This window comes from Mauremys mutica, chromosome 3 (assembly GCF_020497125.1).
Source record: "Mauremys mutica isolate MM-2020 ecotype Southern chromosome 3, ASM2049712v1, whole genome shotgun sequence".
NCBI classification, from domain to species: domain Eukaryota; kingdom Metazoa; phylum Chordata; order Testudines; family Geoemydidae; genus Mauremys; species Mauremys mutica.
Window position 1 is genome coordinate 38,631,711 of NC_059074.1, and position 17,015 is coordinate 38,648,725.

Genomic DNA, 17,015 nt, shown 5'->3' on the forward strand with positions numbered 1-17,015 from the left:
TAACAGTCTTCAAATATATTAAGCGTTGTTATAATGAAGATGGTGATCAATTGTTCTTCACATCCATTGAGGACAGGATGAGACGTAATCAGCTTAGCATGCAGCAAGGGAGATTTAGGTTGGATATTAGCAAAAAACTTTCTAACTAGGAGGATATTTAAGCACTGGAATAGTTTACCTACGAGATTGTGGAATCCCATCATTGGAGGTTTTTAACATATTAGAAAAACACCTATTAGGGATGGTCTAGGTTTACTAAATCCTGCCTCCAGTGTAGGAGGATGAAATGAATGACCTCTTGAGGTCCCTTCCAGCCTACTTTTTTAATAATTCTATGATTTTCAGAGTGGGTTGAATTTTAATCAATGTCTGTTTGATGCTGATACTCAGTGGTATGATTTTTTAGTAATAGGAAAAGTGCAGGAAAGATAAATATGTGGGTTAAATTAAATAAATCACATTATTTCATTTAAATGTCTGGTTATCACCACTACATAAGTGATATAACTGTGTGCATGTAAATGTATGTAATGAATGACACCACACCTGTACACACTAAAATATACACAGAATCCTCCATACTCTGTACAAAAATAATCTCCAAAGGCACATTTATCTTCTGTGTTTAGAGAGGACATTTAAAGTTAGGCAAGCATCCAATATATCTAGTCTTGAGAATGGTCTTTAAAAACTATTTACTAACTTACTTTCTACCTGCAACAACAGCACATCTGTGCTAGTTACAACTGGCTTCTGAAATCTTTAAAAAAAATCTTTCTTAACATAGTAGCTTCTCTAGTGCAGTCTGGGTCTTAGAGGCTGTAATGGAGAAACTTTAATCTCTTCCAGAAATTAAGGTTTTTTCCATTTTAATTGATTTACTCTAAATTTCTATCATTATCATTTATACTGAAGTGTCAACAGAAAGGAGGTTAAAGTGTTGCAGTTGAGCTTTTGTGTTTTAGCTAATGTATTCACCAAGACTGACAATTAAGCATTCATTTATTAAAATGTCAAGAACATTAAGAGTCAAGTCTAAGGTAGTTTGTTTCCCACTTTTTTTTTTCTTAATGAAAAAGCAACCATAGAATTTGTTGTAAGGATGGATCGTCCTTGAAATTAACCTTGCCAGAATAGTAAAGGAAGGACTGAGCATCAAATCAGCAATGGTAATATTCTGATGAGAAAGAAAACACCTCTTTTTAAAAGGCACCAGGAGTATCTACATAAGAACATTAAAAATGGCCGTACTGGGTCAGACCAAAGGTCCATCCAGCCCAGTATCCTGTCTACCGACAGTGGCCAATGCCAGGTGCCTCCAAGGGAGTGAACTTAACAGGTAATGATCAAGTGATCTCTCTCCTGCCATCCATCTCCACCCTCTGACAAACAGAGGCTAGGGACACCATTCCCTGCTGCCCATTAATTCCATTTGGTGGCCCTTCGTTCTTATATTAGGGAAACAAGTAAATAACTTTTCCTTATTCACTTTCTCCACAGCACTCATGATTTTTTCCTCTTTTCCAAGCTGAAAAGTCCTAGCCTCTTTAATCTCTCCTCATATGGGACCTGTTCCAAACCCCTAATCATTTTAGTTGCCCTTCTCTGAACTTTTTCTAATGCCAGTATATCTTTTTTGAGATGAAGAGACCACATCTGTATGCAGTACATCAGAAGCATCCAATCATTTTAGCCAGAACCATCCAATCATTTTACCCTGAACATGTTTCAGAAGAGGACAAGGAGACAGAATCAATATTTTGGGGCAGATTCTCTGCCCTATTTTGCTACCTTTGTGCTGTTTAGATGGTGCAAAGGCAGCAAAAGCCAGCCACCCTTGAGACGGGTTTGCATTAAGGCAATACAGGGCCCTAGACATACCTCCACATGGCTGTGCTTCTGAAGGCCCCACCCAACCCCACTCCCGAATTGTTGCCTTGCTCACTACTTGGAGTGACAGTGACATGAAACCCCTCCTCCCTTTCCACTGAGGCTAGGGCAGCAGCATGGGGTTCTCCCTCCTACCAAGAGTGGCAGCAGCTCTTCTCTTTCCATGTTCAACAGACAAGGTTAGAGAGTATTTGCTTGGGTAGGTGGGCTTGGACTCCAGCACTCCTTGCCTTTGGTGATACACAGAGTACTCAGTAGGGGTGGCATCAGCAGAACACTTCAGAGCAGTGGGGCTTGGAGTTGACACCCCACTGTGATGCCTGTGAACATTCTAGCCAGTATATGCGTAATGGCCCCTGCTATGATTCATCGAACCATGCAAGGGCATGTGACCAGCTCATGTGACACTGGATTCCATCATGTGCCTGTACTTTTCCACTAACTGTGCTGGGGACTTTACTTGGAACAATGAAGTTCCCTCCGCCTGGCAGAAGCTATAAAAGGGGGAAGCAACATCATCACTTGACCTCACTCCCCCCTCCGCCGCCCCCCCCAATAACCGAACAGCTGAAAACAGCTCAGGAACAAAGACTGGACTGAGGAGATGGTTCCAGGTTGATGGGATTTTGAGCCTGTGTATGAAAGATCGGTGGACTGTTTGTACCATCAGAGTGAAACACTGCTTGATTCAAATCCTGTCTATTGTACAGAACTTAGATTGTGATTTTGTTTTATTTCTTAGGTAACCAACTTTGATCTGTATGCTATTACTTACAATTACTTAAAATCTATCTTTCTATAGTTAATAAATCTGTTTTATATTTTTTACTTAAAACAGTGTTTTGTTTGATATGCAAAGGGAAATCTGCTCAAGAACCAGGGCTGGTGGATTGTCCTCCCCACACTGAGGGAGGGGCAGATTGGTAAATACACTTACACTGGTCAGGCTTTTGATCAGGGCAAGATGGTACAGCTCTGGGGTCCTAGGTTGGGGAGCTGGGGGGAAGTGGCGGAATCCACTCTATTGTTGGTTCATAGTGCAAGACCTGGAGAGGATTGCAGCTTAACCCAGCCTCACAGTGTGATTGGTATGCCAGAGGGCCCAGCTCCAGGTTGCACCCCGGGAATGCCTGTCACAGGCAGTCCCCAGTGGACACAGAACCAGTGAAGCTTGCTGCTATATGTCCCTGACCACAGCCTCTAGTGCAGAAAACACATCAGTGATGGAGTGGAGCATCCTGGACAGGGAGTGTAAGTGGGAGGAACGCGATGATCTTTGGTGAGCCCCAGCTATCACATGGGCTGTTGGAGATAAAGCCTGCTGGTACAAATTAGACCAGTCTCCATGATGCTCTAAACTGGCCTGGGACAGATAAAATGGTTGTTGGATCTCAGATTATCTGAATTTTCCCCTCTCCTAGGCTTCCTGGGTGACTGTATAGGGAGGAGGAGACATCGTTTGCTAGGCACTGCACTACACTAGGCAGAGTTAGTTGAGCTCCTAATCTGATTCCCCCTGTGCATAGGGATTTGCCCCCAGCAGGTAAACAGACAATGAAGCAACAGCATATGGTGGATTGGGGAAATGCCGAGAAGCTGCTCAGAGCACATACAGCTCACATAAGAGCTGCTCCAGGGGCTGCAGGGGAAAAGATGCCTCTGTTTACCTCCCTGTATTGACTGATTCAGAGACTTCTATTTAAAAACCACAGGATATGGCTCAGAGAACACGTATTCAACATATAATCAGATATAAATTCTCTTCTTAACACAGTCGAGTTGGAGGGCCACATACTGGACACCAGTGATCTCTCTTTGGACCGTAAAGGATAACATCTGTCTGCCTACCCAGCCATTCCTAATGCATCCAACTCCTCATTTAAAACAAGTTTTTAAAGGTGGAAAACATTTAAAAGTTAATTATTGTTTTATAAAAACGCAACAACCCATAGATACTTTGCCTCGTACAAAACTAAATAATATTAAAAAAGAGAAGTTACATAACAGAGGAATGAACAGCATTGCTCCTTGTAAATATAGGACTACATTCTGAATTATAATGACTGTTTATTACTTGTAATCTAATGTATCACTAATCTGTAGTAATGAACTGAATTTTAAATTCATTGCTAAACAAATAACACCCAAAATACAGTCAGATTAGATTATACATAAAACATTCTAAACCACATGTTAACATCACTGTTTTAATTAGAGGTACATATTTCTTTTTAAAAAATGGCCCATAAAATGGTTCCCCCCTACTAAAATATTATAAGATACAGGCTTCATTGTGGATAGTGGTTTTATTCATTGTTTATATGGCAGGAACTCATATTAATATTTCTTCAGACTGAAAATATTTTAGAAATGTGCTCACTACAGATGTGATCCAAATTCTAAATTATCTAATATTTATGCAGGAAATAGTTACAGATTAAGAACTAGTTTTATAGCAATAGATAAATCAAATTGATCTGAGTCTATCATTTATATTGTTAAATGTTAGGAAATTGTAAGATACCTTGGTTAAATGATATAGTCTGTAATTCTCAGAAGACCTACCTTGTGAACTTTAAATAGAACCTCACAGAGGTGATAGATTTTTTCAGCTCGTACCCAGTCTAGTATGCTTACCTGTAATACCAAAAACAAAAAACAAAAACACCACACCATTAAAAGGACGTTTTTCTTTTATGGCAAGGATTTAAAACATTTAAAGAGATTTCATTAATGATTGTTATGCTGGATGGTTTAATCAAATGCCAACCAGTTTCAATTAGTGTATTAACCTAATATCCGATATTAAGGAAAGTGCTCCTAATAACATCCTGCTTTCATTAGTGCAGTATTCACAGTATTCTTACAATTAAAATGTGTTAATTGTAATGATTTGTTGTATTCTTACTTTAGCATGAAGGAAACCCCTTAACAACCTCTGTTGTAAGGTAAATTGTTTATTTTATAGCATGCTTAGCCAAATAACTGTCTCAGGCCCTGATTCATCAAGGTACAGGTCTACCATGAGTAAATCTCACTGACATCAATGGAACCAGTTAAGTTCTTACAAACAGGCGTGTACTTAAGTAAGTTACTGAATCAGGGTCTTAATTTTCATATTAGAAATTGAAAGGAACTATGTTTTTATAATAGATATAACTGAAAGGAAATCCAGTCATGTAATTGTTTCTTATGGCTTGATTACATGGCCCTGCAATGCAGAATTTGGGAGTGTGAATTGAAGCACATACTAAAGTGTTCCATTGGAACTGCCCCATGTAGACCCAGCTATCACAAGGTAAAAGGTACCATGCTCATGTTAGCGTAATCCTGTTTCAAAAAGGACTATGTGTTCATGACCTAGATACCTTTTAGTTTGTACTTCAGAGCATGCTGCAATTCACACCCCCATAGTCCACACTGCCAGGCCATGTAGACAAGCCCTTGGTAATAGTAACATAAACGGAGGTAGAGTTCTTTGTCTTTTGGTTTTGACCCTGTGTTCTGCTGACACTGTAAGACAGAAAAAATTGCCAACTTGCAGTGATATTTGGACTGGAGGGGAAGGGGGTTAAGCCCCAACTCCGGGACTCAGGTGATTACATGAGAACCCCTGCTCTCATTTTTTAAAAGAGAGCAAGCCTCTAGTCCATGTAGAAGGCGGCAAAAGTAAGAACCTTTAAGGTTCTTAAACACAAAGCAAATTTAAAAAAATCATGTGATTAGCCCAATGTGATGATTTTTTAAGGCCCAGCTCTTGGCATAATTGACATTATTGTCAGATGTCCACCTTAATTGGAACTAACAAGCATCACTGTTGACTATCTCAAAACAGGATCTGAGAACTGAGTTACATTCTTATCCCTCATGGGACGATTTCTGGTTTGAGTTTAAGGAACATTGGAAGGGAATCTAGTATTGCCCCTGTCCATGCTGGATCTGTTCAATAGGTAGAGGGACTCATCTTCTAGGGTTCTCCATTTGACACTTTTCACAATTTAAATATTAATAAAAAATAACTTCCATACACTGTATGAAAAAAACACTGCTTACATAATCATTCTGTAGCTGTTTTAGCAGCAGTTCTTCAGGAGCAATAAAGCTCAAGGAAAATTAAACCTCTACCCCAACATAACGCAGTCCTCGGGAGACAAAAAATCTCACCGCATTATAGGTGAGACTGCGTTATATCAAACTTGCTTTGCCCCTGGCTTGTTCCTTGTTCCCTGACCGCCCCTCCAGAGACCCCCGTCCCTAATCACCCCCAGGATCCCACCCAACCCCCCTGCCCCGACTGCTCCGACCCCTATCCACCCTCTGCCCCCGACAATCACTCACCATCAGTGGCAGGAAGCGGACCAGTCCGGCCCCATCCCACTCCAGTCCGCCAGCTCCCAGCCACAGTGCTCCGCTTCCTGCTGTTGGTGAGTGTGCGGAGGTTGGGGAAAGGATGCCCCCGCGCACTCACCTGTGGTGGGAAGTGGAGCGATGCAGCCCCGGCCCGCTCTGCTTTCCTTGCCCCGGCCCAAGCCGTGTCTCTAGGGGGTGGCTGGGGAAAGGTCCTGCACTCACCTGCCCAGTGGGAAGTGGAGCGCCACAGCTGGGGAAGCACAGCCCGGCCCCCCCCCGGGACACTCTGGGACTGCGGGGCCCCCAAAAGTGCCCTCCCACAGCTCCTGCCCCCCAGACCCGGGGGGGAGCCCCTGACCGCCCCAAGACCCTCTGCCCCTTATCGAACCCCTCGGCCAGGCCCGACACCCTTAACACGCTGCTCAGAGCAGTGTGTCAGAGCTTTACCGCCTTGTATGTGAACCCGCCTTATAACGGGTCATGTTATATTGGGGTAGAGGTGTTTATTTGTCAATTTGAAACCTAATGTAATTAGTTTTTAACAAAATTAATTAAAAGCAATTTTTGATATTTCATCTGTCTCTGAGCCCCTTTAAAATATGTATGTTGTTTTAGAATCACACTTTATAAAACAAATTTTAAGTCTCTTCTTTCACATGCACCAAATATTAACTTTAAGCTTTCCCTTTACTACTGTTAGAAGCCAGCAATAACACAGGAACAGAGGTGACTAGAATTTACTGTTGAATCTGATTGTGGGAGGTAATATTACATAGTCAGAACATATTTTCAGTGAGCCAAACACTGCAGCTCCTTGATTAGTCCTCATCTATAGGGAAGTCCCATTGTCTCTGATTGAGGCTTGAATAAGGAGCAATTAAAGACTATGGGATCTGGCCTAAAATAATTGCCTTCATTAGATGACTTTCATGCTTCTCCCAGAACAGCTCTCTACACCATAAACCAATGGTTGACTCATTATTTCATACCAAGACATGGAAAGGAAAAGAATCTTCTACTGAAAAATTAGAGCTAGGAGAATCCTTAGTTCTTGTTAGTGGTCAGAGGAAAAAAATAAGTAGGAGAATCTATTTATGGGTTTAGTGGAGTTCCACTGATTGCCCCAGACTTCTACTTAGCTGCTGCTGAATGGCAGTTGCATTTGCCCATGTCTTTTGCTTTGGTTCTTAAGATTAAACAGTTACGAAGAAACATCATGTCACAGAACAAAAGTTATGTGCACAACATTAAGGGGACGACAATAGTGTATTATACAATAGTGTATTATAGTCTAAACCTAATCCAAACCCCACTGAAGTACATGGAAAGAGTCATTATGGCTGGGATGATTTAGTTGGGAATTGGTCCTGCTTTGAGCAGGGGGTTGGACTACATGACCTCCTAAGGTCCCTTTCAACCCTGATAGTCTATGATTCTATGATTAACCTCAGTGACCTTTGGCTCAGGTTCTGGAAACCTGCATTGCCAAAAAAATATAGACAATTTGGAGTGTATTCAGAAAAAAAAATATTAGGGAGTTTGTGGGACAGATTTAGAAGGAAAGAATAACTGGTTGTAATATGTTATACAGAAGCTTTGCTTATGTGATAACTAAGTGGAAGTACTGTAGAAATCAGGAATTGTATGGAGGATACAGACACACAGGATGAAATCCTAACCCCACTGAAGTCAATGGCATAATATCCTGTTGACTTCAGTGGGTGTAGGATTTTGCTGAAAGGAGAGGTAGAATTATTTAGCATTTCAACCACATGTAATGGGATTAAATTAAAAGGGAAAAATAGCTTTACATCAAGTAATATTCCTGCAGTGAGCTGTTCTAACCTGTGGTAAAGAGGTGGTAAAAGCCCCAAGACTTGGGATTAGGGCTGTGAAGCGATTAAAAAAATTAATTGTGATTGATCACAGTTTTAATTACACTGTTAAAGAATAACAGAATACCATTCAAATAGTTTTGATGTTTTCTACATTTTCAAATATATTGATTTCAATTTCAACACAGAATACAAAGTGTACAGTGCTCACTTTATATTTATTTTTATTACAAATATTTGTACTGTAAAAAACAAATCGTACTTTTCAGTTAACCTAATACAAGTACTGTAGTGCAATCTCTTTATCATGAAAGTTGAACTAACAAATGTAGAATTATGTACAAAAATAACTGTACTAAAAAACAAAACAATGTAAAACTTTAGTGCCTACAAGTCCACTCAGTTCTACTTCTTGTCCAGCCAATTGCTCAGAAAAACAAGTGTGCTTACATTTGCAGGAGATAATGCTGACCGCTTCTTGTTTACAGTATCCCTGAAAGTGGCACTGTTGTAGTCGGCTTTGCAAGATATTTATATGCCAGATGCACTAAAGATTCATATGTCCCTTCATACTTCAACCATCATTCCTGAAGCATGTGTCCATGCTGATGATGGATTCTGCTAGATAAAAATCCAAAGCAGTGTGGACCAATGCACGCTCATTTTAATTATCTGAGTCAGATGCCACCAACTGAAGGTTGATTTTCTTTTGTTGTGGTTCGGATTCTTTAGTTTCCACATCAGAGTGTTGCTCTTTTAAGACTTCTAAAAGCATGTTCCACATCTCGTCCGTCTCAGATTTTGGAAGGCACTTCAGATTCTTAACCCTTGGGTCAAGTGCTGTAGCTATCTTTAGAAATCTCACATTGGTACCTGATTTGCGTTTTATTAAATCTGCAGAGAAAGTGTTCTTAAAATGAACAATATGTGCTGGGTCACCATCCGAGAATGCTATCACATGAAATATGTGACACAATGCAGGTAAAACAGAGCCGGAGACATACAATTCTCCCCCAAGGAGTTCAGTCACAAATTTCATTAACACATTATTTTCTTAATGAGCGTCATCAGCATGGATGCATGTCCTCTGCAACAATGGCCAAAGCATGAAGGGCATACGAATGTTTAGCATATCTGGCAAGTAAATACCTTGTAATGCCAGCTACAAAAATGTCATTCAAACGCCTGTTCTCACTTTCAGGTGACATTGTAAATAAGAAGCAGGCAGCATTATCCTCTGTAAATGTAAACAAACTTGTTTTTCTTAGCGATTGGCTGAACAAGAAATAGGACTGAGAGGGCTTGTAGGCGCTAAAGTTTTACATTGTTTTGGTTTTGAGTGCAGTTATGTAACAAAAAAGTCTACATTTGTAAGTTGCACTTTCACAATAAAGAGATACAATTTCTTTTGTCTGTTATATTTGCAGTGCAAATATTTGTAATAAAAATAATAATATAAAGTGAGAACTGTGCACTTTGTTGTAATTGAAATCAAAATATTTGAAAATGTAGAAAAACATCAAAATATTTCATAAATTTCAATTGGTATTCTATTGTTTAACAGTGCGATTAAAGCTGTGATTAATTGAGATTAATTTTTTTGATTGTGATTAATTTTTTTGAGTGAATCACAGGAGTTAACTGCGATTAATTGACAGCCCTCCTTGGGACATTTAAAACTAACCAGATACTAAAAAAATGAACAATAAGGAACAGTCTTGCACTAGTAGGGAGATGGAGTAAAATTAATAACTAACTTTATAATTCAGACACAGGATTTAGTTGTCTGTTAAGGCACTCATGGTAAAGCCTGTGCCCTAAAATAGAGTCTGACTTCAATCTCAGGATATTACTTTGGTTCTTGTATATAATTACAATTAGTAATACTTAGCATTAAATAATGCTTTTCATATTCAAATCATTGTGCCTGCACTCATTAAATTATGCATAATTTTTTCTTCCCTTTAATCTCTTTGCAAGGAGGAACACAGATAAATTACAGTCTGTTGGTGTTTAATTGTTTCTATTACTTCAAAAATAATGTTGCACTTATTTTTCAATTAAAGGAAATATGAATAAAATAGATCAGTTAGGCAGTCACAGTCTTACAGAAATCACTTCAGTGCTACTGTCTTAATCATATTGAAAAGGTATTACGGAATTATGGAGATGCCATGTATCTCCAAAATTAAGATTGCGTTAAGAATTGCACTTGAAACAGGGATGAAACTATATGCTCTCTCTTTTTCTTGCTCTCAAAATAAATAAATAAATAAATAGAACAGCATTTACTATCCAAATTCACAGTGCTTACTCTGAGTAGAGTACTGTACATTTGTTGTAAATTTTTACTCTGAATATAACATCATCTAACTTATTTTGTGTTAGTAACTTTTGATGAAGGATGAGTTGAACAAGGTATTTTGGCAGGACAAGCCACCTAAGGCAGAACTGACAAGGGAGGCATTCTTTGTCAACAGGATGGCCCTACAGCTCTGATAGGTATGTGATTTAGCTCAGGCTTCACCAGATGAGTTATAAGGAAGGAAGTGTTCCCAGAGTTTCTCTCCTAGATCTTGGGAAGTCGTCAGAAGACAGTCTGCTCTCCTGTAAAAGTGCTAATGTTTGCAGGAGAAGAATGACCTTCCTGTGAAACTCTTAAGATGTTCAGGAGTGTAATCCTGTCTTGGCCTTTCCTTTAGAAAGCCCCTTTTTATGCAACTACCCACAATCTAATGCCTCCCCAACTCTCACCATTGCTGCCCCTTCTATACAGCTCCATCTAATTTCAGCTTGTAAACTATAAACATATTTTATGTCTGTATTTTGCAAGTATGACAGTTTAGACGTGTCGTTTACAAAAAAAAAAGTTTTCTGGGGGCAGCAACATAGATTGTATCCTCTACCTTTGGGGTGAGGTTGGGCACCTCTCATCCCAGACATCACACTCTGGCTGTAGGTGTCGCTGTAGCACAGGTTTGGAGTACTACAGCGACACCTACCCCACAAATTTTAGGCAGGCAGCTCTCCCCACGGGTGTGAGCACACTCCAAAAGAAAGGAAAAGAAAAACAGAATAATCCTGCAGCCTGCAAGACAGTCCATGCTCACCCCAGTGTTCTTCACAAGGCAAAGGGTAAAGAGGCGTTGTAAAGGGGAGCAGGGTTCCTAATCCCCTCTACAGCTGAAAGCCCCGGGCTGAGAGTTCTGGGCGCTAAAGAAAAGCAAAGCAAAGATCCCGCTACCGATCCAGAAGATCCAGATGGCAGAGACTTTATCAGCTTTCTAGGTAAGCAGCCCCTGCTCTGTGGGATTGAGAACTGTATTCTCCAGCTCTGTTTCCCTCCAAGTGACAACCCTGTGGGATTTGGATCCTCCGTTTTCAGGAGCTGCCTCTTTCCAAGTGCAACAGGCCTCACACATTCACTGGGGTGGGGCTGTTTGTGCCCAGAGGAACTCTTGAACTCCTCCCCTCCCGCCGCCGCCACCACCTTCTTGACTGGGGTGGGAACCTGTCCCATCACAGGTAGTGATAATGGGACAGTAGATGGGAGACAGAAGGTGCCTGGCCAAGACTTAAAGTAGGTGGTGGAAATTGGCTGAAGGTCCTGGGAGAGAGTGGCTGGAGAAACTGGGGAAATGGGGAAACAGTCATACTTGCTTAGTTTAAAACCTTATACTCATGACAGAGAAATGTAACTGATGCTCTAGCTTCTTCCCCCAGTGCTGAAGTCTTTTTTAGTCTGCCAAGCTTGCATAGCTTTTCATGAAAAGTTTTGAGTAGCACACAGAGGAAGTTGAGGTGTTGGTTATAGCTGTTTGTACTGGGAATGCAAAGTTTTAGATAGAGAAGATATGATTATTTGGCTTCTCTGCAGCACTACTGCCCAGCTAGCCCCTCTATCCAGCCCTAAGCTTTCAGCCCCCATATTTACATGTCTTTTTTATCCTGCTACATTAAAAAAGTAGGAAATAATGATATAAAACCCTATGTTAAGGTTGCTCAAGAGAATTTCCTCACAATGCAAACAATAAAAAGCAAGGGAATTACAAGTTAATTCACACCAAATTTGAAACCAGCCTCCAAGTATTAGCTCTCTAGCACCTGAACACCCAACCTGCCAACAACTTAATAGGTCTCCAACACAACTTCTATAAATTCAACAATTTTGTCAATTTCAATGCCAACATACAAAGAGCTGAAAATCACAGTGGAAAGGGTTTGGGAGATTTTTTCATGTGGGTTTATATAATATAAGCCAAGTTCTCCCATGTGTTAGAACAGTGGAAACCCACAGACTTCAATACATTTTGTTTTCAATTGACTTGCATCGGTGGAAATGAGAGGGGAGAATTTGGCTCACAATGTTAATAATTGTAAATTTATGTGCTGGTTACTTTACTCTGACTTAACTGTTTTTGAATACAAGATTCCCTCCACTGATGACATTTTAGACACTTTTGTAAACTAGAAATCAATGAACAGCTTCTTTCGTGTAAGCTTTTAGGATGAGCACATTACAGCACAACTATAAATTCCCAATGTTATCTATGATAAAGGCCCTTGTTGAGCTGAAATGTCAGCCCTTTCCTGAATCTACACCATTGAATGAAAGACAAACTAAAAAGCTGAAAATTACTTTATTTCTGTTATAATACTGGCAACTTGATATTCCTCGACCTTAGCAACACTCTTTACACAGGTGAGCTCCTGGTTATCATTAAATATAGAGGGTGAAATCCAGGTTGCATTAAAGTATTTTGTCACTGACTTCAATTGGGCCAGGATTTCATCCTATATGTTGCATGGGTATGAAATCTGGAAGATTAACAAGGTCACAATTGTTGCAATATTTGTAGATGATGAACAAGATGTTTATTTTTCAATTGCATTTTTAGCATTCAGATTAAAGTAATACATATTTTTGCCTTTTAAATCTATAATTTTCTTTCAACATAGACTAACAGAATATGTTTGTTTACATTAAGTATGTTTAAACTTCCTGTTTTGTTTGCTCAGTGCTCTTAAACTTCTCAGTTACAGTAAATGGTTTCAGTAGGTTACAGATGGGTTGGACTTGCTGCAGTTTACTACCTTGTATATCAGATTGTACTATGCAAAAAGGGAACCTTGATGGTGAAACTAACACAAAAGCTTAAAGGTAATGTTACTATCTGATAAATGTAAAGATTAATACAAAATTGCTAGAGAGTTAAATATTATTCAGATAATTTTTTGCTCCACTAGACTCCATTTTCAATACAAAACCACTCCATTTATCTTCTTTCAAATATTCTATTGTATCATTACACTTTTCAAAACAATCCATCATTAATAAATTGCCTATTGGATTAAACTGTGTAAGTGAGAGGAAAGTTATTAAATATTTTAATGAGAAGTAACATTGGCAGCTACTATTAATCAATAATATTATGTGGCAAAACTCATGCCAGAAAAGATGACAAGCAGATCAGACACTACTGATGTGAAGGGACTGAAATGCCTGGCCCCAAGGCTAACTTCCAATAACGAAAATACCCTCAAGCAATTAGAGAAGACAGAGTAGGTGTGATATTGGGTATGCAAGACTATGATTTTATATTAAAGTTTCTTTTTAAAGGTGAGACCTGGCTTGCTCTAGAAATAAACGCTGCCTTCTGTAACAACTTGTGGTGCTTCTCCTGTGGATCACCACTTTTGTTATATTACCTTATACCCCACACTCACTCTACACCTTTACAGTCTTTTCAATACAGATATGCTAAAATCTCTCTCAGCTTGGCTGTCTTAATGCCTCAGAAATTAATGAATCACTCTGTAGCATAGCAAATCTGGAATTCAGCCTGATTTTGGCCCGCTTTTGTCTATTGCTGCTCATGCACATGTTCTGAGATGCCTATACTTCACCGTAGGGCCAAACTGAATGCTAGAGAGAAAGAATTGTGCTAGTGTCCCCATACCCTGAATAGTCACTGTTTTGCTTTTCTTTTTAAAATCTCTACAAAGCATAAAGAGGGGCTGGGGCGAGTGCCATAATTGAAAGAAATCTTGTTTTAAATTGATTGGGAAGATAGTAGTGCATCATAAAGAGTAAGTGAGGTGAATTCATGTTATTATTAAAATAAGCTTTCCTTGCAAAATAATGTTAACAATAGGAGGGGTCCTCTGCTTTTGTCCCCTAACTTTATATTACTGGGATGTACCATGCAATCTTTGATCTTGTATAGCTGGGACCTGGGGTACTGCCTTATAAAAATGGAACCTTTCCAGCATCCCTTAATTATAACTGGGCTCTTAAAATTTTCGAAAGTAAACAAAATTAAAATGAATTAAAAACAGAAGTGAAAACTGCCTAATAATAGCACATAGATCATATTGTGTAATTACATTTCTCTGGTGTTTTATTTACATATTATAAGGTCTAAATAGCAAGAACTAAGACTCAATCAGCTACAATAAAAAAGCATATTTTTTTAGCCCTTAATTATTCTCTTGAGCCAACCATGATTACTGAGAAATTTCCAAGCCTTATACTTTCCAATGCCGTGAGGGTTCCCCTCCCACTCTTGAGAGACCTCCTCAGTAACATATTTTTAACTACTTTTTGTAAGGCAGAATAAAACCTGTTATCTGTAAACTGTCAGATTTTGTCCTGAGCCCCAATAAAATACCCCTTCAAATGACCTGATTGGCATAGCAAATCATACAGACATTTTAGTAACAGGAACAAAATCTATTGGAGAGCTCACTGAAAACTAAATTCATCTCTATTGTAAGCCAATTTGTGTTATCTTCTGGCAAATGTTGACTTTTTAGTACAACCACTGCATTAATCAGATTTTAAACTAATTTTCCCCTATCTAATGCCTTTTCAGGGCATTAAATTATTATGGTAAATTTCCTAGTTATGGCAGGGTACCTAGACTAAAACATTTTGATTTTAATAATAAAATTCAAAGGGTTTCAATCCAGCCTCCATTTGTGCCCAGGCAACTTTGTGTTTACAAATGGTTAAGTATGCTCTTTAATAAACACATGTAGGTGACTGATTTTGTCTTGTCTGTGGACAAGTGTTCAGCTTTGTACTGGTAAATTCTATCATATGCCTCCGCAAGAGAAAGAACCCAGCAGCAACAGGTGATGGTGCTTGAAACACACAAGGGGAAAGTATGCATAAACAAATGCAAGATACTTTTGGAAAATGTGGCTCTGAGGGTCAAACAAGTGCAAGCTGATGAGATTTTTTTCCAGTATAAGAGAAATCCAATACTACTACTTGCAGTATTACGGAACAAGGATGGAAGATGCATGTTGGAAAATCTATGATAATCACTCAACCTTTGTTTATACTCTAGGAATTAGAATCCCCAAGGTCTGAACGTAGTTCATAGTCTATTGCATATAATTTGTTCTCTGGTGATATTGTTGTAAGCAAGTCTGCTTATTTTAGATATTGAGTTTTATGTCTAAACTTATCCATTTTTTGCAAACTATTATGTTGACAATGTAGGGACAATATCTGATGACACACATGTTGACATTACCATGGTCACACTGTAGCACTCCCAGATTAATAATATATAGGGCTGTCGATTAATCACAATTAACTCATGCGATTAACTCAAAAAAATTAATCATGATTAATCGCACTGTTAAACAATAGAATACCAATTGAAATATATTAAATATTTTTGGATATTTTCCCACATTTTCAAATATATTGATTTCAACACAGAGTATATGATTATATTTCAACACAGAATACAAATTGTACAGTGCTCACTTTATATTTATTTTTTATTACAAGTATTTGCAAAAAAGAAAAATAGTATTTTTTCAATTCACCTTATACAAGTACTGTAGTGAAATCTCTATCATGAAAGTGCCACTTACAAATGTAGTTTTTTGATTACATAATTGGACTCAAAAACAAAACATTGTAAAACTTTTGAGCCTACAAGTCCACTCAGTCCTACTTCTTGTTCAGCAAACTGCTAAGAGAAACAAGTTTGTTTATATTTACTGAAGATAATTCTGCCCACTTCATAATTACAAAATCACCTGAAAGTGAGAACAGGCTTTCTCATGGCACTGTTTTACTTGGCATTGCAAGATATTTATATGCCAGATGTGCTATAATGCATTAATTAAATTTGTGACTGAACTCCTTGAGGGAGAATTGTATGTCTCCTACTCTGTTTTACCCACATTCTGCCATATATTTCATGTTATAGCAGTCTCGGATGATGACCTAGCACATGTTGTTCATTTTCAGAACACGTTCACTGCAAATTTGACAAAACGCAAAGAAGGTACCAATGTGAAATGTCTAAAGATAGCTACAGAACTCAGCTCAAGATTTATGAATTTCAAGTGCCTTCCAAATTCTGAAAGGGATGAGGTGTGGAGCATGCTTTCAGAAGTCTTAAAAGAGCAACACTCTGATGCGGAAACTAAAGAACTCAAACCACCAAAAAAGAAAATCAACCCTCTGCTGGTGGCGTCTGACTCAGATGATGAAAACAAACATGCGCCCATCTGCACTGCTTTGGATCATTATCGAGCAGAACCCGTCATCAGCATGGATGCATGTCCTCTGGAATGGTAGCATCAAGGGACATATGAATCTTTAGCGCATCTGGCATGTAAATATCTTGCGACACTAGCTACAACAGTGCCAGGCAAACACCTGTTCTCACTTTCAGGTGACGCGAACAAGAAGCAGGCAGCGTTATCTTCTGCAAATGTAAACAAACTTGTTTTTCTCAGTGATTGACTGAACAAGAATTAGGACTGATTGGACTTGTAAGCTCTAAAGTTTTACATTGTTTTATTTTAGAATGCAGTTTTTTTTGTACATAAATCTACATTTGTTAAGTTCAGCTTTCATGATAAAGAGATTGTACTACAGTACTTGTATTAGGTGAATTGAAAAATACT

At 38.8% G+C, this 17,015-nt stretch overlaps 1 protein-coding gene across 1 annotated transcript in view; it reads right to left on the bottom strand.

The window, feature by feature from the left end:
- The window catches only part of SNTG2 (syntrophin gamma 2), a 475,088-nt gene that overhangs the window by 65,337 nt on the left and 392,736 nt on the right, over nucleotides 1-17,015 (bottom strand). Inside the window, exon 13 of the mRNA XM_045008823.1 lies at nucleotides 4,456-4,527. Within this exon, the coding sequence (XP_044864758.1) occupies nucleotides 4,456-4,527 (72 nt within the window). The remainder of the gene's footprint in view (nucleotides 1-4,455; nucleotides 4,528-17,015) is intronic.